The sequence below is a fragment of the Crocodylus siamensis genome, chromosome 1 (assembly GCF_052110815.1).
Source record: "Crocodylus siamensis isolate JL-2025a chromosome 1, ASM5211081v1, whole genome shotgun sequence".
NCBI lineage: Eukaryota > Metazoa > Chordata > Crocodylia > Crocodylidae > Crocodylus > Crocodylus siamensis.
In genome coordinates, this window is record NC_143395.1 from 71,485,549 (window position 1) to 71,510,607 (window position 25,059).

At 45.6% G+C, this 25,059-nt stretch overlaps 1 protein-coding gene across 1 annotated transcript in view; it reads right to left on the minus strand.

The window, feature by feature from the left end:
* Nucleotides 1–11,141: 11,141 nt before the first annotated feature.
* Nucleotides 11,142–25,059, minus strand: part of LOC149872918 (gamma-aminobutyric acid receptor subunit rho-2) — an 82,914-nt gene continuing 68,996 nt past the window's right edge. Inside the window, exons 6-9 of the mRNA XM_090036562.1 lie at nucleotides 23,543–23,683; nucleotides 23,091–23,243; nucleotides 17,405–17,601; nucleotides 11,142–12,944 (exon numbers count right to left, since the gene is read on the minus strand). Coding sequence (XP_089892688.1) covers nucleotides 12,639–12,944; nucleotides 17,405–17,601; nucleotides 23,091–23,243; nucleotides 23,543–23,683 — 797 coding nt within the window. The 3' untranslated portion in view covers nucleotides 11,142–12,638. The remainder of the gene's footprint in view (nucleotides 12,945–17,404; nucleotides 17,602–23,090; nucleotides 23,244–23,542; nucleotides 23,684–25,059) is intronic.

Sequence of the window (25,059 nt, forward strand, 5' to 3'; positions counted from 1 at the left end):
GAAGAAAAACAGAGCATGCTGTGCATCAATGATCCTGAATAACAGTGGGCAGAGCATGGCGCTCTGTTGCAATGTAAGAGTCTGAAGCCGTCTTGCTATGAATGGTAGCCTGGGGGAATCCATGTGAGGATGGACGGGGTTGAGGCAGAGTGCTTCTGTAAGGGGATTAGCACAGGAATTGGCAAGCTGTTGAGCAGATCACCACCTGCCCACTTCTGGCTCGGATGATAGAGTTTTCCTACAGTAACACCCTCTAAAAGCCAGGTTGCAGTGATTAAGAGATTGATTTGTTAAATTCCCCTGTATTGTGCATTGAGGCCAGTGTCCATGACCTTTGCAAGCCTCATTAGCATCAGTACAGGGAAGTCCATGTCTTAGTGCTGCACTCAAGGCCAGGGAAAGCTTAGCTTCAAAAAGCATGTAAAATCAACAGTGTCGGTGAAACAGAGTCCATGCAGCTTCTGCTCTGTGTGTGCAGAAACAGGGGGAACAACAACAGCCACGGAGCATGTTGAATCATACACATTTTTTCATTAATTTCAGTAAGGGCGTTTCTTGCCTCCACAGGTTAAAAATTCAAGCTACACCTTTGTTTCTGTTTTTGTTTGAACAGAGAATGATCTGAAAGGACCAACTCCTGCCCTGGCTGAAATAACAGCAGCACTCTCTCTCACCAGCGGGGAATTGCACAGCGTAATTCAGAGCCCTGTAGCCTAAGACGTATTAAGAGAATGGCCCTCAGTTTCCCCTTTCATCTACTTCCTCTGAACACAGCTGCACATCCACCCATCTCAGAGGGCAATGAATCCTTGCATAAAAAGAACTTTCCTGCCTTGCATCACTTCCACTTTAAGGGGAAAGGAAAGCCAAAGTATCAGGAATCTGATGGGGAGCTGTAGACCTGCATTCAATAGAGCCTTTATCCTCTCTACTGAAGATAAAGAGCAAAGGCCTGAGCCCCAGGGATGAAGAATGGCATTTAAAAATCGTATTAATGTTGATGTAAATGCTGAAGAAACAATCTTTGTCATCTTCCCTCAGAGAAAAATAATGTGATGGATGGGGTTAGAGGAACTGGTGCAACCACTGAGACTGACCATATTGGGATGCTGTCATTGGGTTCACTGTACTGGAGGCAGATTTGTGAGTCCCGACTTGTGCCAGGGTCTGTTCTGTTTCTATAGGTTCTTATAGTGCCCTCTTATCCTCAGTATCCGAGCACCTTCCTGTGGTGCATTAAACATCTGTCACATTTAGTTTGTTCTTTCTACCCTCTGCTCTTCAGGATGGGGGAGTTGTGTGCACAGTGTGGTAGTTACTGTCAGTAGGACCTCCTGCTTATGCTGGCTTATCTTTCTAACAGGTACATGCTCCAGAGTGTTTGTGTTAGAGGCAATGAGGTCAAAGTAACTGCATCTTTCTCTTGGAGTTGAGGTGGGGCAGTGTGTGATGCTTCTGCATTCCCATAGTGGATTGTTTGAGCTCAGGCCAGTTCCCAGAAAACCATGGTTTCATTCTGGAGTTTGAGTTTTCTTTTTAGAGCATAGATTCCCAGCTTCTCAGAGGTCAGAGGCCTCATGCCCTGTGGGCCACACTAGCAGGGGCTGCCCATCCCACAGACTTCACCAGTGGGAGTCACAGGCCCCTAGGCCACATGTTGCATGGCCACATCCCCATTGCACTGTGCACCCCCTCCTCCCCTGCTGCACCACATACCTTGCAGCAGCCCCAATCTCACCCTGAGTGCCGCACACCATGCCATGGCACACTGCACTGCCAGGCACAGAGCATGGAAGCCGAAGGGGGCAGGAGGGCCCTGGAGATTCCAGCTCCTGTTGCACCCCGAGCAATGCGGGGAGCTGCAGCCAGGCAGAAGACGGTGAACAACAACTGAATCCCTCACAGGCCACCAGTTGGACAGCTGTGTTTTAGAGTATCCTAGGATGTGCATATGGAACACTTTGAAAAATAAGAACCGAGACCATGAACTTGACTCTGTATTCCATGGGAACAGCATAGAGGGTGGAGAGTGGGTGCGATGTTATCATGGTACCCTGTGCTAGTGTGGATATGTGCTGTAGCTTTCAATATTTGTTTGAATTTTCTAAGGTTTGATGTCATGCCCAGGGCATGTAACAAGCAGTAGGATTGTGATTACCTAAACGGGAGCACAGCTGGGAGGCAGCATGGGAAGGCCGCCCTCTAGAGAGAATATGCTGTGAAAGTGGGATGTTTGTCCCAAGGAGGCACCATAGTGTGGGTGGATGAAGCCCGCCTGGAGGGACCTATTCCTGGAGTGAAAAAAAAAAAAGGGAACAGGAGGCCATTGTGAAAGGCTCCAGAACAAATCCCTGTGGAGGGTTGGCTAGCGAGGTCCTGGATAATAGGGTCTCTTCCCCCCCACTCCCCTATGGAAGAGAGAGAAAAGGGCTCACCCTGCAGGCTGGAGGGAGGCTGGCTGCGGCAGTTCTTTCCTGGAGCCTGCAGAGCTACAGAGGGAGTTGCTGGAGACTTGGGGAGATGTCTGAGCCACGAATCCTTCCTGGGACAAGAAGGAGAGCTGTGCTGTGGCCTATCAGGGAAGAAGCCCACAAGCCCTGTGCAGGGTGAATGTGCACAGAGCAGGAGGGACCAGAGGGAGACAGGCCCAGTCCACCTGCATCTGAGGTTGAAGGAGGTGGGACCCAGGTTGCAGGGAGCCAGAGCAGCCACCTGTTCATGGTGGGAAAAAGTGGGTTTAGGGGATGCTAGACCCTACTTACCTGGGAGGGAGGCATCCTGTAGAAAGCCAGGACAAGGAGGTGACAAAACCCTGTCCCGAGTGCCTGGCAGGGTGTGTATACTGGCTGGAGGACTGTCTGAGCCAGCAACCCAGACCCTGCGGCCTGCTGTGTCAGGGGATGCAGATCAAGGGAGAGAAGTGTACTGCGGCAACACGAGGAGGGAGTGACAGCCAGCAGCCTGTGATGCCTGGAGCAAGCACAGAGGGACCCAAGCCAAGGAGGACCTGCCCACGCTCCAGTGAAAGGGGCAAAGAAGTGGCTATTCCCCTCAAGGCATTGCCCCAGGCTGTTAAGTGTGCAGAGAGCCATCATATTCATCCTGGTGTATAAAAGTTATTGACTGGATGTATAGGTAAGTAGGGGCAAGCCTACAAGTTTGTAACACAATTGGTTCAATATTGGTGCCTTAATACCTATCTGTGATTAGTACTCTCCTTGTAGGTTATGGGTATTCAAAGGAAAAGTTCTATGCTGTGACTGTCATTACCAGGGTTGTGGGTGTGTATTGTATGTTCTCTTTACTAGACTTTATGAGTTAAACCTGTTTGATTATTTGTAACTGATATTATATAATTAAATCCTGTAGATAGTTAACCCTGTTTGCAAGACTAATCCTCTGTACAGGGAGACCCTCTACTTGAGGAACCTGCCACAGCCACTAGAAGGGTTGGGCAAGGTCACTGGCTACCAGGCACCCCAGGATGCCACTATTCGGTGGTGGCAACGGGTAGTGCCGTGCACCTGGGTTCAACAATATTTGTTCATATTTTCTAAGGTTTGATGTCATGCCCAGGGCAAGTAACCAAAGTCACAGAATCAAAGAATAGTAGAATTGGAAAGGACCTCAGGAAGTCATCCAGTCTCTCCTCCTGCTCAAAATGGGATCATCCCTGACTAAACCACCCAACTCAAGTGTCTGTCTAACCTTCTCTTAAAAACTTCTAAGGAGGTAGCCTGTTTCAGTGCTTAACCACTGTCATAGTGATAAAGTTCTTCCTAATGCCCTACCTAAATTTCTTTTCATGCAATTTAAGACCATTGCTTCTTGTCGTGTACCCTATGACCACAGAGAATAATCTATCGCAGGGGTTTCAACCTTTTTTAACATGTATACCCCTCCCAGTGGCAACATATAGAGGGTGCACGGGGGCATACATACACCCCCTGAGAGCACCGGTGCACCCCGTGACTGGACGCACTCACCACTTAGGCAATGGATGGGGGGGCAGGCAGGAGCACCGATGCCCCCCATGCAAGTGCCGGCTGATCACTGCAGCCACACCCAGAAGCAGCTGCAGCTGCAGCAATTGGTTCCAGTGATTGGCCACAGCAATCAATCACAGAGAGATCAGCTGCAGTGGACCCCTCCCCCCCTCCCATTGGCAGGATCGGCCATGGGGGGGGACCCCCCCGGTCAGCGGGACTGGTCACGGGGGGGCACATGCCCCCCATGACTAAGGCAGCACCAGTCGCCCATGACCCCTTCTGTGTCAAAGTTTCAGCTCATGTACCCCTTCATATTTTTTCTTGTTTTTAAGGGGGTTGCAAATCAAAGACTCCGCAGTGATGGAGGGAGTGGGGCTGGTACAAGTGCTGCACAGCAGTGACAGGATGTGGGATGGAGCTGTGAGCGGCTTGTCTGGAGGGCACAGGGCGGGGGGGGGGCATGGCTCCCACCCCTGCACACAGTCTGAGAGGGCATGGGGGGCATGTGCTGCCGGATCTGCTCATGGGGTGAGGGCAGGCTGCAGCTGGCACCAGGCTTGTTCCAGCAGAGGGCTGGGCCAGGCTGCACTCGGAGCAGGAAGCAGCGGCACTGGGAGGAGGGTTGGGAGGGCTACGGCAAATTCTGGAGTAACTGCATCCCACCCCCCATAGCCGCATTCTTTTAGGCCCCCACAGTTAGTGAGGGAGCCAACTCCCAGTGCATCTGAAAAAGGCACAAAAAAACCCCTGACACCTGCAACAACAGGAGACAACTCCTTCCTGGCTTCACGTGGCAGCCAGCAAAGTCCAGGAATATGGGAAAAGCCAACCTCTGAACATGCTACTCCCCTAGCACTGCACAGAAAGTGCCATGCTGCAAGTAATGATGCAGGTGCCTCTGAGAGTGCTGTTTTACTATCTTGGGCTATTGTGACCCTCATACCTCATCCTAGGCCTACCTAGGGGACATTCTATTGCTGAAGCTGCTTTCTCAGCAAATCAAGCCTCTGGCCTTTACTGGCTGTTAAAAATCTCCTGGCATCTCCCCCTGGATTTGGAGACCAGAGTCCTAGAAAGATGATGCAGAAACTTAACGTCCTTGAATCTGGTATCTAGATATCAATATTAGGAAAGAGCAATATGTTTAAATGTGTTCTGTAACTTACTGGAAGCCCATTATAGCATTGTTCTGGACTCTTGAACTTTTAATTGAGGATAAGGAGTCCCTGTTATTTATGGGGCTCTTTATCTTTTGGCAAATGTGTCCATTTTGTGTAGCAAACCTACAACCTGTTTGCAAATGGAATAAAGCATTTTCATGCTATTTCCTCCCAGTTAGTAGCATAATAAGTGTGCCCAACCTGTGTTAAATGACAGCTGTTCTGAAAAATGTAACAAAGATCTGCTTTGGGCATCTTGGAAATTTTTGTAGTCGCTGTATGCAATGCTGTAACTCAGGATTCCTCCCTATAAATATGCATTCATTGTCATGATTTAAAGGGACGTCTCATATTTCATGGCTGAAATGCATTTTGACTCCCATTAAGAGACTGAGATAAAATGCACAGAGCCAAAGAGCTAGAGAGTTTTGCAGTTCAATGTTATGACCCATTTCCCAAATATATTTGTTTAAGGTAATTTCAAACTATCATTACAAGAAACTCCTCTCTCCATTTTTTTTCCCTCAGAAGTTGCTCTAAGCTAAACAAGCAATTTTCTTCTATAAATCTATGTGACAAATAGAGCAGTAACATTTTCGTTCAAATCATTTATATACATTTCCATAAACCAAGTTCCCAAGCACTCTTCCTTGGGTGGTTTTGTTGGTTCTAAATACACATATTAACACTCAAAGCCTCCTGCAAGACTCATGATAGAAACCTGATTTGGAAAACTGGTGAAGCTTTCCAAGACTCTTGCACAGTCTTGCAAAAGAAAAAAAAAAAACTTTAAAAATTGGGCACGGATGATCTGTTAAGGGCTTTACCCCTACTGTAAGAAAGAGGTGAGGCATAGAGGAGCAGCCTAGGGAACCCAGCTTCCCTCCTGCCCCTCCCCCCCCCCAACTTCCCTCCTGCCCCATACCTGGAGACAAGGTTCAGATTACTTTTTACTTATGCATATGGGGGGAGCAATGGACATAGTATATCTTGACATTAGCAAGGCTTTTGACGTACTGTCTCATGGCATCCTCATTAACAAACTAAGGAATACAGACTACATGAAAGCACTGTAAGGTGATATGTAGCTGGTTGGCTCATCATACTCAGCAAGTAGTCCTCAATGGCTCAATGTGTAGTTGGAAGGAGATATCAAGTGGGGTACCCTGGGGGTCCAGTTCAATATCTTTATTAAAGATTTGGACAGTGGGATTGAGTACATGCTTATCAAATTTGCAGATGACACTAAATTGGGTGAAATTTCAGACACTCTATAGGGGACAACTAGGATCCAGAATGACTTGGATAGACTAGAAAAATGGTCCACAATCAGATGAGATTCAACAAGGACAAGTGCAAAATCCTGCACTTGGGACAGGATAACCACATGCACACATATAGACTGAGGGTTGACTTGACTAGGCTGCAGTACTACAGAGAAGGACCTGGGGATTACAGTAGACTTAAGCTGAATATGAGCCAATGGTGTACTCTTGTTACAAAAAAATGCCAACAGCATACTGATTTGTATTAATAAGAGTGTCACTAGCAATTCAAAGGAAGTGATCTTCTGCTGTATTCAGCACTGGTAAGGCCTCATCTGGAGTACTGTGTCCAGTTTTGGGCCCTACACTTCAAGAAGGGTATGGACAGTTTGGAAAGAGTCCAGTGCAGAGCAACAAAAAAGATTAAGGGCCTGGGAAGCATGACTTATGCAGAAAGTCTGCAAGAACTAGGATTATTTTAGCCTGGAGAAGAGAAGACTGAAGCAAGATTTGAGTCTTCAGACACCTGAGAAGTGATTACGGAAAGGATGGAGATGGACTTTGCTTTGTGGCTGTAGTGGGCAGGACTAGGAGCAATGGCCTCAAGCTGCAGCAGGGGAAATTTAGGTTGGCACTTGGGAGGAATTTTGACTGTGAGTGTGGTCAAGCATTAAACTAGCCTAGCTAGAGATCTGTGGAATCTCCTTCCCTGGAAGTTTTCAGGAACAGGTAGTTCAGACACTTGGCTGGGATGGTTTAGTATGGGATGATGCTGCCTTGAGCAGGGGGCAGGACTAGATGACTCTGTGAGGTCCCTTCCAGCCATACTTTCCTATGATCCACATTCAGAAATGTGCCCCTGAGGCTGCTCCAGGCTCATCCCCAGTGGCTGGACTCAAGGGCATACTGTCTTCATTAGGCAATGTGGCTAAAATCTGGCAGCTGAGGCCTGAGAGCTATTGTGTCTTTCCATTAGTACTCATGGAAGTGAGTTTTCAAAGGCACAAAGGGGAAATTAACTCCTAAAAGTCTCAAGGGAACTGAGGGAGAGGTGCCTACCTGTCATCTGTGCGTTTGAAGATCTGTCCCTAAATGCAGAGCAACTGTTAAAATTTCTTCGGTAATGCATTACCATTTTTACAACACATCTGCATAGTTTGTAGCAATCAGAACTACTGGCCTCATTTTACAAGGGAGACTTGGATACTTGCAACCATCTGGATGCTGATTTTGGGTTACATCTATGGGAAAGGGATGTTTTGTATGTAAAATCAATGACATGAGGTCATCTTTTTGATGAATGATATGGATTACACTTTATTTACCAGAACTTCCAGTCAATTGGAAATAATAATGATTTTAGGAGTTCACAAAATGAAATTGACTCATTTTTTTCAGCCCTTCCCTGTTTTTTTTATTACCAAGCTTGAGGAGTTAACATACTGGCAGTGGGGGCTCCTGCCTGGCTATGACCAGCTGCCACCTGCAACTCTGTGTGGCCCCAAGGCTGTGCACCTGCCAGGAACTGCACAGCAGATGCATCTGCACCTCTAGGCTAGCTGCCAGTGGGCTGTGGCTGCACAGTTAGCCTTTGTGCGGCATTACTGGCATGTGTGCTGCCACCCAGCCATGTAGGCAGCTTCAGGGATTGTAAACTTGCCCCCTCACATGGCCCCAGCTCCCCCGCATGGCCCACAGCTCACCTGCAGCAGCAGAAGGCATTGGGCCATTCAGGGCCTCCTGGCATAGCCCCCTATGTGGTGCGGGGCAGCACGGCTTGGCCTCGGCTGCCTGGCACCCAGCGCTGCCTGTGCCACATTGCATGGGTCGGGCCACTTCCATGCATTCAGGACCCAGCCCAGCATGACAGGCAGTCCCCATGAGCAGCATAGGACCCCAGGTGACACCCCAAGCAGCCCAGAGCTGCCCGAAGGTGCATGGTGCCACACCGGACCAGGCCCGCACGATGTGGCACAGGCAGCACCAGGTGCCAGAAGGCTGGGACCGAACCACACTGGCTGGCACTGTGTGGGGGGCTCTGCGAGGAGGCCCTGAGCCCTCCGATGGCTGCTACAGGTGAGCTGTGGGCTGGGGAGGGTGGGGGGCAGGGCCATGCAGGGGGGCATGTGGGTTCTGCTGGGACAGGCAGGGAAACCATCCCTCCTGAACTGCCTCCCCATGGTCCCCCACACCTCAGAGCCTGCATGTGGAGGCAGCATGCTACAGCACTGGGGCAAGAGGCAGGCGTACAGATGCCCTGGCCAGCTACCAGAGTGTCTCTTTGGAGGACCCAAGCTTCTCCTGGACCGTGCCCTGCCCCACTTTTTTTGTTTTGTTATGTTTTGATATCCAGGTATCAAGATTTTGAGCCCATGTTGCATATATGCAGCATGGGAAACATTTTTTGATCCCAGTGTTCCTCTTGCCATGTTTCAAACAGCTTCGAGACATGGCAAGAGCCATGTGTGGCCTCATCTAGACATGCCCTATTTGTTCGTGCTCCATGCCCTGCTCATTTCTTCCTGGTGGGCTAGCAAATATGAAATACTGGTGCAATCCTATTCTGCCTATTAGATGTCAAAGCCAACACAGTCTTGCACCCCAAAACATAACCATCTCACTTCAGAAAAAAAATATCCAACAAGGAGCATGCAAGCTGACACCTGACTCTGTAGGCAAGTGAGGCAGGCAGTCTCCTGGGGAAAGGGAGCTTTTGGGTAGGGCCCCTCCTGACAATGTTCTTTGTAATGTTGCTTTAGATACATAAACTGTGTAAACGGTATTGGGTACAGGGGACCCAAGAACAAGATTCATGCCAGGAGGTACCCATCTCACTATGCTGCAGTCATATTGCCTTTTGCTTATTCTGCTTCTGGCCCCATGTTTGTTTCATCTTTTTCTGTTTAGCAGCCCATCTCCAACATGAATGGTAGAGGATGCCTTCAGCCTTGCCTAGCTGGTAGCCTGGTGGTTAGCTGCTTCCCTTGAAAGTGAGCAATCCATATTCAACCCCCTATGCCTGGCTCCTTTGGGTAGGTCACTTTTTTTTCTTTAAAATGGATCATGGTTCAAGGACAGGAGCTTCCAACTTTTGACTCCAGGCCAGATCTGGGCTGCAGAGCCAGAGAGGGCTTCAACAGCCGGGGCGGGGAGGCATCAGTTGGGCAGCTACAGGGAGCAGTGACTGTGGCTCCAGCCCCGGGTAGCAATGTCATAGGCCAGGTTGGAAGCCCCCCATGCTCTGAGCTAAGCACCATTAAAGTGGTGCTCCCCCCCACCCCTGCAAAACCATTGCTGACCCTGATCTAACATGTAAATGTATGTCAGTAATTGACACAGTGACACAATGATTTACTTACATCCATTGTTTCAAGTAATCATTGCAAATATCAAATAAGAACATAGCAGAATTCAAAAAATTTTCCCTAACGGGCAAACTCTCTCCTTGCTGATGAGCTGGGCTACAAAACTGTCCTTGATAAAATAAGCATAAATATGTCACAGCAGACAGATGTCTCCATTGCTCTTATGCAGATACATATTAAATAAGATAAAGTTAGCTTTTTAGAAAGAATGTATTAGATAGCATATAAGTAAGAGAAAATGTTAGTGCAGTAGAACATAGTAACTGAACGACTGTCTCTTGCCACCACGCAAGTTCTCAGGGGAAGAATACACATTTAATAAAATAAATGGTGAAGTAAAGCCAAGACATTTATTTTCACAGCACTATCCAATAGCATTATCCAGTCACAGCATTCATTTATCCCTTATGAAACACTCCTAAAATCAGTGGAGTTACAGCCAAAGGCATTATTTCCACATGTCTAAATGGCTGGTGAAGGTTAAATCATTTTATCTAGTGGATCTTGATGCCCAATACATTGCTAGTTGAAATCTGATCAATTTAGTGGACCAATCTGATCTACTCATTAGTATAAATTCCATAGGGGTGCCCATTCAAAGATCTTAATGGTACTTCATAAGCACTACTGAATTAAGCTTCTCAACACCCCATGAGGTAGGTATTTTACAAGTGGGAATACCGAGGCACAGAGAGGCATAATGACATGCCGACATAACAAAGGTAGACTGGCAGAGCTACAAATAGAATCTGGGTTTCTTGTCTCCCACTTCTCCAATCTAATCCAATGATTTTCCTCTCTTCCTTTAGAAGAATTGATCAACGATAGCAAGTCTCCTGATCTGATAGCTAAGATTGTATTTTAATGCTAATGCTCAGAAACGCATTGGTTAATTTGTAACTGTAGCTTCTGTAATGATGTCTGGAGTGTTTCTGTAGGGCTTATTGCATAATATTAGTATCTTTTCTCCTTTATGCCAACACAGAACTCTTATTAGTTAACTCGTCCTAGCTTGTCACTAGACCACCATGAAAAAGTCATTACTGCTATTGTAAATTGAAAATGTTAATGCCCAGTAGGCTTGTAGTGTTTTTTTCTTTATAATGGGAACACAATTCATTTGGTATGTGCAGAATACTGCTAGAGATTTACTTCCTTGTACATCATCTACATTACTTGAATCCTTCCTGTCAGCAAACTAGTCCATTGCTTAGTTTAATCATAATGCTGAAACAGATTCTGACTTCAATACTGGATCACCCCACTGCAGGTCTGCCCATCCTTAATACGTTCCAACTTGGCACCCAGATGCTGCAACTAAGAGCATCATTTCCACTGCTCACTGTGCAGGCAGATGTCCTTAAAAATTAAAGAGCAAATCAGGTGATCTGTGTCCTGCTATTGTGTAGAAAAAGTTTTTCATGTTGCTAACAGCATTAGTAGCAGTGGAAGAGGAGACAATACTGGGTGATGCATGAAATGCCATGTGTTGATGCATGCCATAGTTCTCTCAGGTTTCTATAAGGAATTATTTGCACCTTTTAGCCAGTGGCACAGGTGTAGTTCATGGAGCTTTGTCTTTAAAATGAAGCTGCACCTGCAGAGGCAACAAGATCCAGATTGCAACTTTTGCTCTTGATGCAAAAGTCCAAGACAGGAGGATAAGGAGGAGAGCTCTGCATGCTAGGTTATATTTTCTCTGTGGGCAGCACTTTTCTGTTAGGGTTGAGGGCAGGCCTTGTGCTCCTGTAAGGCAGTCAAAGTTGGTCTCAAAACTGTTCTCTGCTTTGGCCCATGAAGAGAAGAACTGAAGAGAGCTGCTCCTGAATCAACTCCTCATTTCTGTATACTCATCATAGGGTGTAAATTGTAACCTCACACCCACTTCAGAGTGGTAAACCCTCAGGCACAGTGCATCTTTACGCCACAGCTGGCTTACAGATATACTTAAATTTCCTTGTGATCAAAACAAACCAGCTCCAGAGTCCATGCTACTAAACTCAGTGGTTTTTTGGCTTCATTTTATCATCATTCCCCATTTTTAGTGAGAAAAATCAAGGGAATGATCACACTGCCAGGCAGCAACATCTCTGAGAGGACTGCCTTTCATTCGACAGCTGAAATGTGCAGAGTAGACAGTGTTTCTCAACACAGCAACATCTCACCCTGGTGCCGCCTTGCACCATATGGACATGGCCAGGTAAACCATGTGGGCTATATAGGCCAGATTCTGTAGAGCAATTGCACAATGCTTCCATTGATGTTAAAGGGAACTTTGCTTAAGGACTTGTGAATTTTATCTGGTGGCTTGTTGAATGTGTGCTTCCTGAAACAGTGCCATTGTTTACAAGCCACAGAAGCAGCAACCCAATTTCCTGAAGAGAGAGCTCTGATTTTACTTAGACATTTAAAAGTGAAGTATTTATTCCATATTGTAATAAAACATATTCTTTACAGACTTCTCACCACAAACATTGGACCCTGCACTTTCATCCAGCAAATGATGCTGGGTGATTCTTCAACAGTAGCTTCCCCCTGCATGTCAGGGACCATCAGCACTGCCTAGCTCCAACAACACTTACGGCAACAGTTGGTTAGACAAAGCTGCATGTTTTCAAGTGTGAGAAATGGACATATCATAAAGCCAAGGGGAAGTGCAGCGGTCAAGTAGAGCAAATGACACAACAAATTCCCTGTAATGCTTTTGGGAGCAGGTACCTATTGTAGGACATATCCAGTGCTTTATTCTCCAAAGGTGCAACAGGAGAATCAGTTTTCTAGTTTATCATTCAAATTGGACTTAAAACCTCAAACAAAATCTTGCAAATGTTTTCTGCTTCAGTCAATGCCTCTGCATGTCTAGCTAAAGACAGACCAGTATATCAAATTAAACAATATATAAGTGCCTGGAAATATTAATCTTGAGTATTTATCAATTGCATGAGTGTTCTGCATGATGCGCTGGCCTACGTGGCTTCCCAGCCTTCTCTTTCTTGATGAGTTAGATTCATTACTCATGGCCAAATGGACCATGATCTTTTCTTGTTTTTCTTCCTCGGTTACTATTTGGCTCCGTGTGTACCCTGCCAAACTGTTGGCATCAGATTCACTGTAGTTTCCATCCAGCATCATAGTTGTATGAGGTAGTCCACAAGAACATGAAAACTGAGGATACAAGAAAAACAAAACAAACAATAGTTCAACACTGAAAGAAAATATATGAGGCAAAGATAATACTTTTTTATAGACAGCTTGTTAACTCGAGAATTGCACAGTATAGTTGGGCTCTGAAAAGTTTCTCTATTAATGAAAACTGCCCATTTTTGGCGCAAGTTTTCCAACATGACAAGATGCTAGCTCACTTCATTGGTTGCAGCTTTTATATTGCATGGGGGGTTGTTTCTGTAAACCTGTGAAGTAATGCAATAAAATCTTGAACCATGGGTAACAATGCCTACAGACAATTCATTAACCTAAAAATAAACCACTATTGTTTTCTTTATTCTGGGTGTAGCCAAACGTTTTCACCAAATGAAGCCAAAACCACTGTGGTATTCTACCAACCTAAACGATAGCACAGTTATTCTAACTGGTTTGATTTGTATCAATACTGAGATTATTTTTAGAATACATTTTAAACAAAAACAAATCTGCATTTAGAACCTGTTTTATACTTGGTTTGAAAGCAAATGTGGCTGGAACCTCAGATTTTGGGGTGGTAGATAACTGCTGAAGAGTATCTGATGTAAATAATTTCCACAAAAGGCACAAATCCTCCATGTGTGATCTAGAAAATGTCCTTCATGACATGATGTGAGGAAAAAGCATCATGTGCTCACCTCCATGTGCAAGTAAACTATATTTGATTTATATTTAATCCCTGTACAACGTATGTCAAGACGGTAGTAATCCCCATTCAGTCCTATCAGGCTTCTGAGCTGACAGGGCCAAGATGTAAGAGTAAGTGGCAGGTGATATGGAGCACATCATATTTACCCAACCCCTGAATTTAAGATCACCCCTCCCCCCATAATTAGATTCTGTACGTGGAAAATGTATACATTTATTATAATTTTCCATGTATGAAATCTAATTATTGAAGGATCATCTGAAAATCTGTCTGCCTCCACTACTGCAGGTGGGGGGGGAGAGGTGGTGAGGGGGGCAGTAATGGGGCAGGCAGTGAGGGTCAGATAGTGGGGGAGGCAGTAGGGGGTATGTGGTAGGGCAGGCAGCGTGGAGGCAGTGGGGCATGCAGAAAGAGAGGCTGGCAATTTACCCCCTGCTTCCTGCTCTGCCCCACTTATTCTCCATTGTGCCTGCCACTCTACAGCCTCAGGCTGCCCCCAATCACCCTTCCACTGCCCCAGCTTCCCCCTCCACAGGGGGATTACAGCAGAGGGAAATAGAGGGGGAGAAGAAGCACAGGGAAGAGACTGGGGGTTGTGGGGGAGGAATGGCTGGGTGTGCAGAGGCAGCAGGGGGCAGGCATCAGCCAGGGCTCCAGTTCCTGCCCCAGCCCGTGCTCAGTTGTAAGACGAGGAGCTTCCCCCATGTTAAAAGTGGGGGAAACCCTTCCCCCATGTTAAAAGTGGGGGAAACCATGTCTTCTAATTAAGTAAATACGGTAATTGATTGCTTTGAAACAATGGCTGAAGGATCCAAGAGGAAGAGCAAAAAATTCTAGTGATTTAGGTGCCTTTTAGTTCCTAGGTCAGGTTACGATTTGACTTCAGGAAAAGGCATAGATAGTGGGTATGGACGGCATAACTCTGATGTGTTTTGTAGGTACTTTGTAGAACAGTCATCACTTGACCAGAAAAGTAGGGAATGAAAAAAGGTAGCCAAAAGTTTAAATGGTTCCAGTCCCAAGGGTCCTTAGCCCATCCACATATGGGGTAGCCAAAGTGTAACTGTCTTTAAACCATCATAGTGGCAGAGTCCATTTCTTAGCACAAAAATTTAGACTGGAACCTATGGGTCTCTGGCTCTGGCTAATAACATGTAGATTACTCCAAAAGGCTCTTAAAGGCCCATTTCTACACTTAGACTCTAACCTAGATTTTTCTAGAGCCCCATTAGGCTGTTACACTTCTTATCTCTATTTCCTTTTGCCAGCATTCACAATTAACATCACCATACACTGGAAGGTTATTGATTTTCCATAAAATTGTAAAGGGGTTTCTTTTATTGCGTGATGATACAGTCCAGTGCTGTAGCACCAGAAACTGAGTATTGTCTGGTGACATAAATAACAAGTTGTGCCATTACTGAGTCACCAGCTTGGGAAAACTCACACAGCTCTGGCACAAAAACCTTTTTACTCTGCTATCTAAGTGATTATACATACAATCAAATCTATAACAATTTTATATATACAAAATAATACATAAAAATATAATATAGATATATCATTAGGTTTACACACACACACATATATTTTTTACTTTTATGTATATTTTGTATATATAAAATTGTTATATATTTGATTATATGTATGTATAATCACTCAGATAGCAGAATAAAAAGGTTTCTGTGCCAGAGCTATATGAGTTTTCCCAAGCTGGTATGTGTGTATATATAATGATATTTTATTTTTTGTAAAAAAAAATTAAAAAGTACTTGCTCTGGGTAACAGAATTTAGCAGAGAGTAACATGGAAGAATGCAAATGGACAGCTTTGGGAAGGAATTATGTCATGGTCCGATCATATGACAAGTCAGAGGTGATTGTTTCAGTGACAAAGGTGGGAGGTGACAGAGGTATAAACAACAAATATGTTCATATTTCGGAAACAGAGAGAGGAAAGTAGCATGCCTTGGTGACAGCCTGGATGTGTGGACAGGAGGCACTAAAGACTGTGCTGTATTCTTTGTTAGCCATTATGCGTAGTACTGTTTCTTTATATGTAGTAACTTTGTGTGCCTCCTGAGGCACTATTTCTTTCTGTCTGGATCTCTCCCAGAACAATGAAGTGACCAGCAATATAAGTGGTGTGCTACTCTCCCTGTCCTTGGCTAGTCTAACATCCCCACCACAGTGGAGCCAAGAGGTATAACAAAGATGACCCTGAGATTTCAGGCAAGCCTCAGCATCCAGAGAACAGCAGTTTGGTTAATGATCACACAGAAGGCAATAGTTTCAGGGGAAAAATAAAAATCTCAGTTTCAGCAAAGCATTGTGTAATCTGGCAGTGCCTGGTACCATGGAACAGTTCTCCTATTAGATTTAATAAATGCAGTTTCTATTATGTACCTGATTTCAGTTTGGACTCTTTTAGTTATTCAATACAGTAGAGTAGCAGTAACTTTAAAAATATTGTATTAGCCACAGGGAAATATCAGACTAATTTTTCCCCTTATTGACCTCCCCTTTGGTCTGGTCTCTAGTAAACGCCCTAGTTGAAAACTTCCCTGTTTCTAATCTTTGTTTTCTTCTTACTGCTGTTTCTATAAGATCAATGAGGCTAATTCCTGTTTTGTGGTGTCAAGGCTTTAGTGTCACAGAATCAATGAATCAATGAGTTGGAAGGGACTTAGAGAGAGCATCTAGTCTGACCCCCTGCCATGGGCAGGAAGGAGCACTGGGGATGGCAGGGGTCATAAGACCCCAGCCAGGTGCCTATCCAGTCTCCTCTTGAAGATCTCCAGGGAAGGTGAGAGCACCACCTCTCTGGGAAGCCTATTCCAGGCTCTGGCCACCCTTACAGTGAAGTAGTTCTTCCTAATATCTAACCTAAACCTATCCTCCCTCAGCTTGTGGCCATTGTTCCTGGTGACTCCAAGGGGGGCCCTGGTGAACAGACTTTCCCCGAGTCCCTGCTGGTGGCCCCTGATAAGGCTGTAGGCAGCCACAAGAGCCTCCCTCAGTCTACTTTTGCGAAGACTGAAGAGATTCAGGTCCCTCAGCCTCTCCTCATAGCGCTGGCCACGGAGGCTCTCAACCGTATGAGTGGCCTCCTCTGGACCCTCTCCAGGTTCCCCACGTCCTTCTTGAAGTGCAGCGCCCAGAACTGGACACAGCACTCCAGCTGCAGCCTGACCAGCACCGCATAGAGGGGGAGCAAGACCTCTCTGGACCTGTTAGTGATCCCCCTGTTGATGTATGACAGGGTGCAGTTGGCTCTGCCTATTGCTTCGTTGCATTGGCAACTCATATTCACCCTGGAGTCAATCCTGACTCCAAGATCCCTCTCTACCTCTGTGCTGCTGAGAGGGTCAGCCCCTAGCCTATAACCATAATGCTGGTTCCCTCTCCCCAGGTGCAGCACCCTGCACTTGTCCTTGTTGAACCGCATCCTGTTCAGATCCACCCACTTCTTTAACCTATCCAGGTCTGCCTGGATGCGGTCCCTGCCTGCCGGTGTATTCACTTTGCCCCACAGCTTGGTGTCATCAGCGAACTTGAACAGTTCCTCCACACCCTTGTCCAGGTCACTAATGAAGATGTTGAACAGCACCAGCCCAAGGACTGAGCCCTGGGGGACTCCGCTGCCCACACCCTCATCTTGAGCATTCTAGACAATAATTACAGTAATTACACATACAGACAGAAAGGTGTTCCCATTTATATAATTTTAAAATATCCATTAAAAACCCAGCTAGTATAACAAAAACATCTCTCACCCTCTCTCTCAGCTTCCTCTCCTTCCGTTCTTGCACTGTAGTCAAATAGTTCACTGCTGCATATTCCAACACTGATAGAAAGACGAACACAAAACTGACCCATAGGTAGATGTCCACAGCTTTGATGTAGGAAACACGGGGCATGGAGGCATTGACACCAGTGATGATGGTGGACATGGTCAGCACCGTGGTTATCCCTGAGGAAGACCCAGCAAAAAATTAATTCAATTGCAGGTCTAATAAAGAAAGCATTTTCTATAGTGTCTGTCTGTAGATATTGTACCACCCCCCAGGGGTGGATCCAGGGTGGGTGCTCTGGTGCAATTGCACCCCCTTTGATTCCTGGTCTACTGAAAATTCAAAATCAACCGCCTGGCAGTAGCAGCAGCATTTTGAATCTGACAGTGCTGAGGGAGTCAGCTGACTTCATGGCTCATTATAATCTACCTCAACCCTTCTAAACTCTTTATTCCATAGGGCTATGTACAGACAGTCAAAAAGCCTGAGGCTGAATCAATTCAGACTTCGCAGGTTAGTCTAAACTGCAGGGATAAAAACTGAGAAACAACTGGACACGCATTCACTTTTGATTCAGGAAAGGCAGCCACATGCCTGCAGTGACTCAGGCCAGAAGCCAGGGGGCCCTAGAGCACAGCTCACTGGCATGTAGTCAGCATGGGCTGTACATTCTCTTCTTCTTCCAGCTACCCCTGAGGTCTTTGGGATTTGCAGTACAGAATCACAGCAGTGGGACTCTGCAGGGTTACTCATCACTTCCTCTTCCTGCTTCCAGATGCCTCTGGGATTTGTAGTCCACAGTTGCAGACAGCAATAATTTTCATAAAGGTTATCAGGGCAGGGCAGTGCAGCTCTATACTCAGATGAAGGAGAGTTTAGCCAGGGGGAGGGGGATTTAACCTCCCCTGCTCTGTCCCCAGACCCCAGCTGGGGTATGCCAGGGGAGTGGGGGCAGTCCCTGCTTCCTCCCCCACCCAACCCTTCTCTGCTAGAGCAGACAGCACAGCCCAGCCCAGGGCTGAAAAGCATGCTGGGGGACTCTAATTTAACATAAACCAGGAAGGGGATTGGGACAGACATTTCATAAACTGGTTTGACTCAAATAAGTTAAGTCTGATACTACATTCAACCAGGTTTATCTTAAACCAGTTTCAGCCATTTTGAAACTGGTTTATGTGCATTGAACTTCTGTTCTGTTACAGGTTTAAATCAGTTTCTAATGCCTTAAACCAGTTTACATGTAACTTCTGTCCCTAGCCCAGGTATTAACCCTCTCTTCTTTTAGTCTTGATGTTCGAACAATTGAGCTAGCCTTTGTTCTGTAATGATGGAACAGTGGAAGCAGGGGGCAGGGACAAAGGAGGAGTACACCTCCCTGATGCGAGCTTGTAGGGATTTGGTGAGGAAGGCTAAAGCAGCACTGGAGCTTAGATTAGCTTCTGGGATTAAAGATAACAAAAAGTCCTTTTTCAAGTATATAGGTAGCAAGAAGAAGTCTCAGGGTAACATTGGACCCCCTACAGGGCGGGGCAGGGCAGGGCAGGGCAGGGCAGTTGGTGATGGACGCGCGAGAGAAGGCAGAACTCTTCAACAAGTTCTTTGCCTCCGTGTTCCTGTCCGCTGACAATGGGGTGCTCTCGGGTGACAGCGTAGAGATGCCCAGGAAGGATGCGAGTCCCCCGACTGTTAGTTCAGACCTAGTTAAGGATTAGCTGGAGGGCTTAGATGTGTCCAAGTCAGCAGGCCCAGATGACCTTCATCCACGGGTGCTGAGGGAATTGGCTGGTGTCATCGCGGAGCCATTGGCACGGCTGTTCAAGGACTCCTGGTGCTCAGGCCAAGTCCCTGAGGACTGGAAAAGGGCCAGTGTGTCCCTATTTTCAAGAAGGGGAGAAAGGAAGAGCCTGGCAACTACAGGCCAGTCAGCCTCACTTATATCCTGGGGAAGGTCTTTGAAAAAATTATCAAGGGCCACATTTGTGAGAGCCCTGCAGGGGAAGTGATGTTGAGGGGTAACCAGCATGGGTTCGTGTCAGGCCGATGCTGCCTGACTAACCTGGTCTCTTTGTATGACCAGGTAACATAGAGCTTAGATGGGAAGGAGGAAGTCGATGTCATCTTCTTGGACTTCCAGAAGGCCTTTGACACAGTGTCCCACCCAATTCTGGTGGGCAAGCTGAGGGACTGCGGCATTGACGAATGCACGGTCACATGGGTGGCAAACTGGCTCCAGGGGCACACCCACGGGGTGGTGGTGGACGTGTCAATGTCGACCTGGGAGGGTGTGGGCAGTGGAGTCCCCCAGGGCTCGGTCCTTGGGCCGGTGCTGTTCAACATCTTCATTAGCGACCTGGACGAAGGTGTGAAGAGCACCCTGTTCAAGTTTGCTGATGACACCAAGCTGTGGGGCAAAGTGAATACACCGGCAGGCGGGGACCGCATCCAGGCAGACCTAGATAGGTTAAAGAAGTGGGCGGATCTGAACAGGATGCGGTTCAACAAGGACAAGTGCAGGGTGCTGCACCTGGGGAGAGGGAACCAGCATTATGGTTATAGGTTAGGGGCTGACTCTCTCGGCAGCACAGAGGCAGAGAGGGATCTTGGAGTCAGGATTGACTCCAGGATGAATATGAGTCGCCAATGCAACGAAGCAATAGGCAGAGCCAACTGCACCCTGTCATACATCAACAGGGGCGTTACTAACAGGTCCAGAGGGGTCTTGCTCCCCCTCTGTGTGGTGCTGGTCAGGCTGCAGCTGGAGTGCTGTGTCCAGTTCTGGGCGCTGTACTTCAAGAAGGACGGGGAGAACCTGGAGAGGGTCCAGAGGAGGCCACTCGTATGGTTGAGGGCCTCCATGGCCAGCGCTATGAGGAGAGGCTGAGGGACCTGAATCTCTTCAGTCTCCACAAGAGGAGACTGAGGGGGGATCTTGTGGCTGCCTACAACCTTGTCAGGGGCCACCAGCAGGGACTCGGGGAAAGTCTGTTCACCAGGGCCCCCCTTGGGGTCACCAGGAACAATGGCCACAAGCTGAGGAAGGATAGGTTTAGGTTAGATATTAGGAAGAACTACTTCACTGTAAGGGTGGCCAGAGCCTGGAATGGGCTTCCCAGAGAGGTGGTGCTCTCACCTTCCCTGGAGATCTTCAAGAGGAGACTGGTAGGCACCTGGCTGGGGTCTTATGTCCCCTGCCACCCCCAGTGCTCCTTCCTGCCCATGGCAGGGGGTCAGACTAGATGATCTGTGTAGGTCCCTTCTGACTCATTGATTCTATGATGCATCATACAATTTGCATCCCCTTTTTCAAAATTCTAGATCTGCTTATACCACCCTCTACTTTAGCCCAGCATTTCTCAACCCGTGGGTTGTGACCCAAAAGTGGGTTGCAAGAATATATGAACGGGTCATGAACAAACTTTGAAATGGATGCTCCTATGAAGGAGAAAAACATGGGAAACCATGGCTTTTCCCTTGTAGGCTGGAAGAGATCCAATCTGCAAGGGGCTGCTTGGGCCCCCCATGCCCCACACACCCACTTACCCCCTGCCCCTCACACTGGGGGCAGCAGGTTAGGAGTGAAAGGCACTGGATCAGGACTGGCCATTGATGTTTACAAATGGGTCCTGGTACAAAAAAGGTTGAGAACCATTGCTCCAGCCCATAATCCGGTGATTCACATCCAGGGTGCTGATGCACTGTGGGATGTGTTCAGATCCTTTGAAGGTTTCCTTGAGGTTTGAGGAGATAAATAGGGTAAAAGAGATAAGCTGATATGGTAAGCAGATAAGTGCTGGCTCAGCCTTATCCCTCCCTGGATGATACCCTACCTGGACTGCCTAGCCACTCTGCAAGGAAATAAGCTTTGTAATATATAAAGTAGTTTTGAAATCAGGTTGCTGCTCAATTGAGAAAAGTTATGCCGGGATGCCTTGAATCCAGTGGGCAGTGTCTCAAGTCCAGGAAAGGTTGCAAATCACTGCCATAGATGATAGAAATAATGTACTGTCTAGCTGCTTGCCAATACAGGACTGGTCCATTAAATTGCATTCTTGTGCACACTGGCCAGGCAGGATTTCAAATGTGATGGGACAGCTACTCCTTCCATTGGGATATTCTTTAACTCCTGGATACCTAATTTGGAAATGATGCTTGATCCCAGCCTACAAGGACTATTCTATAGGTTAAGGAAGTTGTTCATACTACTGAGTCAATTAGTCAGATTCTTCTGCTCTTTAGAAGGCCCCTAGTGATATGGACTCTTGGTTCACTGAAACAATCAGTTTGTCATCTTACTAATCAAAAAGCAGTTAATGACTTGATAACTGCTGAAGAGCATCTGATGTAAATAGTTTCCACAAAAGGCAAAAATCCTCCATGTGTGATCTAGAAAATGTCTTGCATGACATGCTGTGATGAAAAAGCATCATGTGCTCTACCCATAATTATCTATGGTAACAATAAGAGCTGAAAAGTTTTAAATGGCAGCAATTGTGCTTATCCCATATATTTGACAGATAAGCATGTAAGCATGTACATGTTTTGTTTGGTTCAATAAACAGAGGTAAAACGCTTATAGTGAAAATTAGAATGAATCTCAGTGTTTACATGTTTGCAAAAAGCCATCCAGCAGTTGAGTGCAAAGCCAAGGAGTATTATCTATGATTTTATTCAGGTCACTCTAAACTAGTAAATATTAAAAATACATCCTTTGTGTATCATTTCTTATCAGGATCTATTCTTTGTAAGTTCCATTTAAAAGCAGTTCCTTTCACTTGAGTGAGCTTTCTGTTGTTTCATTATAGAGGCTTGCATCTGCATGTAGCTCTAACAAACCATAGTGCAAACAAAAGAAGCTCCAACTGTCCTGAATTAAACAGCCTCTTATGGTCAGATTGTTAAAGATGCAGATGCAGACAGACTCCTAGTAGGATTTAGGGACTATGTGCAAAATCCGTACCAGCCCCTTCAGTCCATTCAACTTATGCTTAAAAATTAAACCTGACCAAGGAATATGAGTTAGAGAAACTGTGTTAGAAAAAACAAAATAACTCTGGGAACAGAGTGGATCTCAGGATTCCCCTCTCCCAGGGGACTGCTGTAATCACTAGACTACAGACGCAGGCTTCCTTTTGCTTGTTTCCCTGGATCAATGAATCTCGGATTGACTGATGCACAGTGTCTCAGCCTCAGCAAGAAGTGTGGAGTTTGCCCTCACATTAACTATAGTCTGGTGGACAGACTATAGGGCAGTCACCTGGGAAATGGGATTTGTGGGTTCTAGGCCCTCCTAAAAATATTGCCTTCCTTGACCTTAAATTTCAGGGCTGCGAGAGTGAGCCTTTAGCTAGAAATCTTGATTCTCTGGCTCAACAACACTGATATATTTTTTTCTCTGCTTGCTTCTCTTTTAAAAAAGAAAAAAAAAACATTGTCCCCTCTTCTGCCCTGATTTTTAAAAGTAGATCAGGAGGATTTATCAATGATATAAAGAATGAATTCAACAATGAACAACAAAACAAAATATCAACATCAAATTAATTTAATAATCAGATTGAATAGATATTTATTTTCCTAAAACCTTTAAACAACAAAATCAAATTCTCTGTCCCACCAAATATTCAAATTCAAGGAGTGTATTATATTCATGGTTTTTGTAAATTCCTCTCACCCAATGAGACTCTGGCAGGTACTGCTCTGCGGTCGATCCAGAAGGACACCCAGGACAGCATGACCATCAGAGTGGCAGGGAAGTAGGTTTGGAGCAAGAAGAAGAAGATGTGGCGCCGCAATGTGAAGTTTATATACAGGCGATTGTACCACCCTTTATTGTGGGGGAGGGGAAACAAATGTCATTAAGAGCATCTTTTATAATTTGTAGAAGAGCAGCTATCTTTCTCAGCAATTCCAATATTTAAAGAGTAGACAATCCATAAACATGTATGTGAGCATGAACATCCTATATCCTACAGATCATTCACAATATAGACTACCCATAAGAATGGTTATTATTCAGGCAAATAACATAAATTTCATTTAGATTTCACCTTGTTAGTGTTTGAAACTGAACTAATATACAGTCATGATACAAAGAATAAAAAAAAGTTTTTAAAAGACTGATACCAGTGCTACTGTAGAAAGCAAGTCTCGAGGTAGTATGGAACTTTTGTATCAAAAACTGAGACAAAGAAATCTTCTCATCAGTTTTTAGAGATTCATTCCCATTTTTCCAATACAGCATCAGATCTTCATCAGTGTACGCATCTTAGAAAAAGAAAAGACAATGGAGCTAGACTGTTCTCACTGGTGGCAGACGACAGAACAAGGAGCAAAGGTCTCAAATTGCAGCAAGGGAAGTTTAGGTTAAATATTAGGAAAAACTCTCACAAGGAGGATAGTAAAGCACTGGAACAAGTTATCCAGGGAGGTGGTAGAATCTCCATCCCTGGATATTTTTAAGATCCAGCTAGACAGAGCCTTGGCTGGGATGATCTAGTTGGGGCTGGTCCTGCTCTGAGCAGGGGGTGGACTTGATGACCTCCTGAGGCCCCTTCCAACCCTAATTTTCTCTGATTCTATGAGTCTATGAAATGGCTTCGGCTATTTTATACGACCAGTATAAAAAGTAATCATGCCTGGATAAACACTATGATAATAAAATTCATGAATGGCCTTAGAACCCCATCCTGATTCGCTAGAGCAAGCTCAGGCCCAAAATAGGGAAATGCTGAGAGATCAGAGTAATAAGACAAAGAGTCCTAAAAAGGTTAGAAATGGGAATGGGAAACAACAAAACTGGAGTGGGTTGGAAAAATGCAGACTAATTCATCTGGGAAAAATTAATGCTTCTTTGAAGCCTGTCCTTCTCGTCACAGACCAGCGATGATAATGCACAATGGATTAACTAGAATCTTGACATGTCATGGACTATAGCAGCCAAAACAAAGTGCTATTTCATGGTATTTCTGGGAAATAATAGTTTCTCTTCATACAACTCTGGTAAAATCAAAGGAGAGTGGTACATGTCTGGCTCCTACTGTATCAGAAAAGTGGAGACAAACTGGAGGGAGTTCTGAGAACAGCAGCAAAATTGACTGAGGGCTGGAAGTATATATATGCATAATTATGAGGAAAACCATAGGAATTAACTTGACCAAATTTAGAGGAAGGGTAAGCTGCAATTATCTAAAACATTATCAAAAAGATGTAACTGAGGGTAACAAGTGTGATTAGAGATAACAGCATGTAAGTATTCAAAGAGTATGAATGAGGAATTATTTATTGCAATACATGAGTATAATTAGCGGTAATGGGATAAAATTTAATGGAAGAAAATGTAGGCTGAAACCCTGGGAAAAGCTCAGAACAACAGCCTACTAGGCTTGGGAATAGTCTGGCAAAGGCCATGCCATAAATTCTAATGAAGGCGATTAAGAATGAAAATAATTTTGTTTGAATGAGGAGTCCCACTGAGTTGAGCTGTGTTACCCAGGTTGAACTCACTGGGATGACTTGCATACTGTTGTGCTTACAAAATGAGGCCCATCTTTTGCAATGTACTTACTGTCTTTGAGCATAAAAAGTACCAGAGTTCAAGTATTTAATTAACATTATTCTAAACAATATTCTAAATATATGTT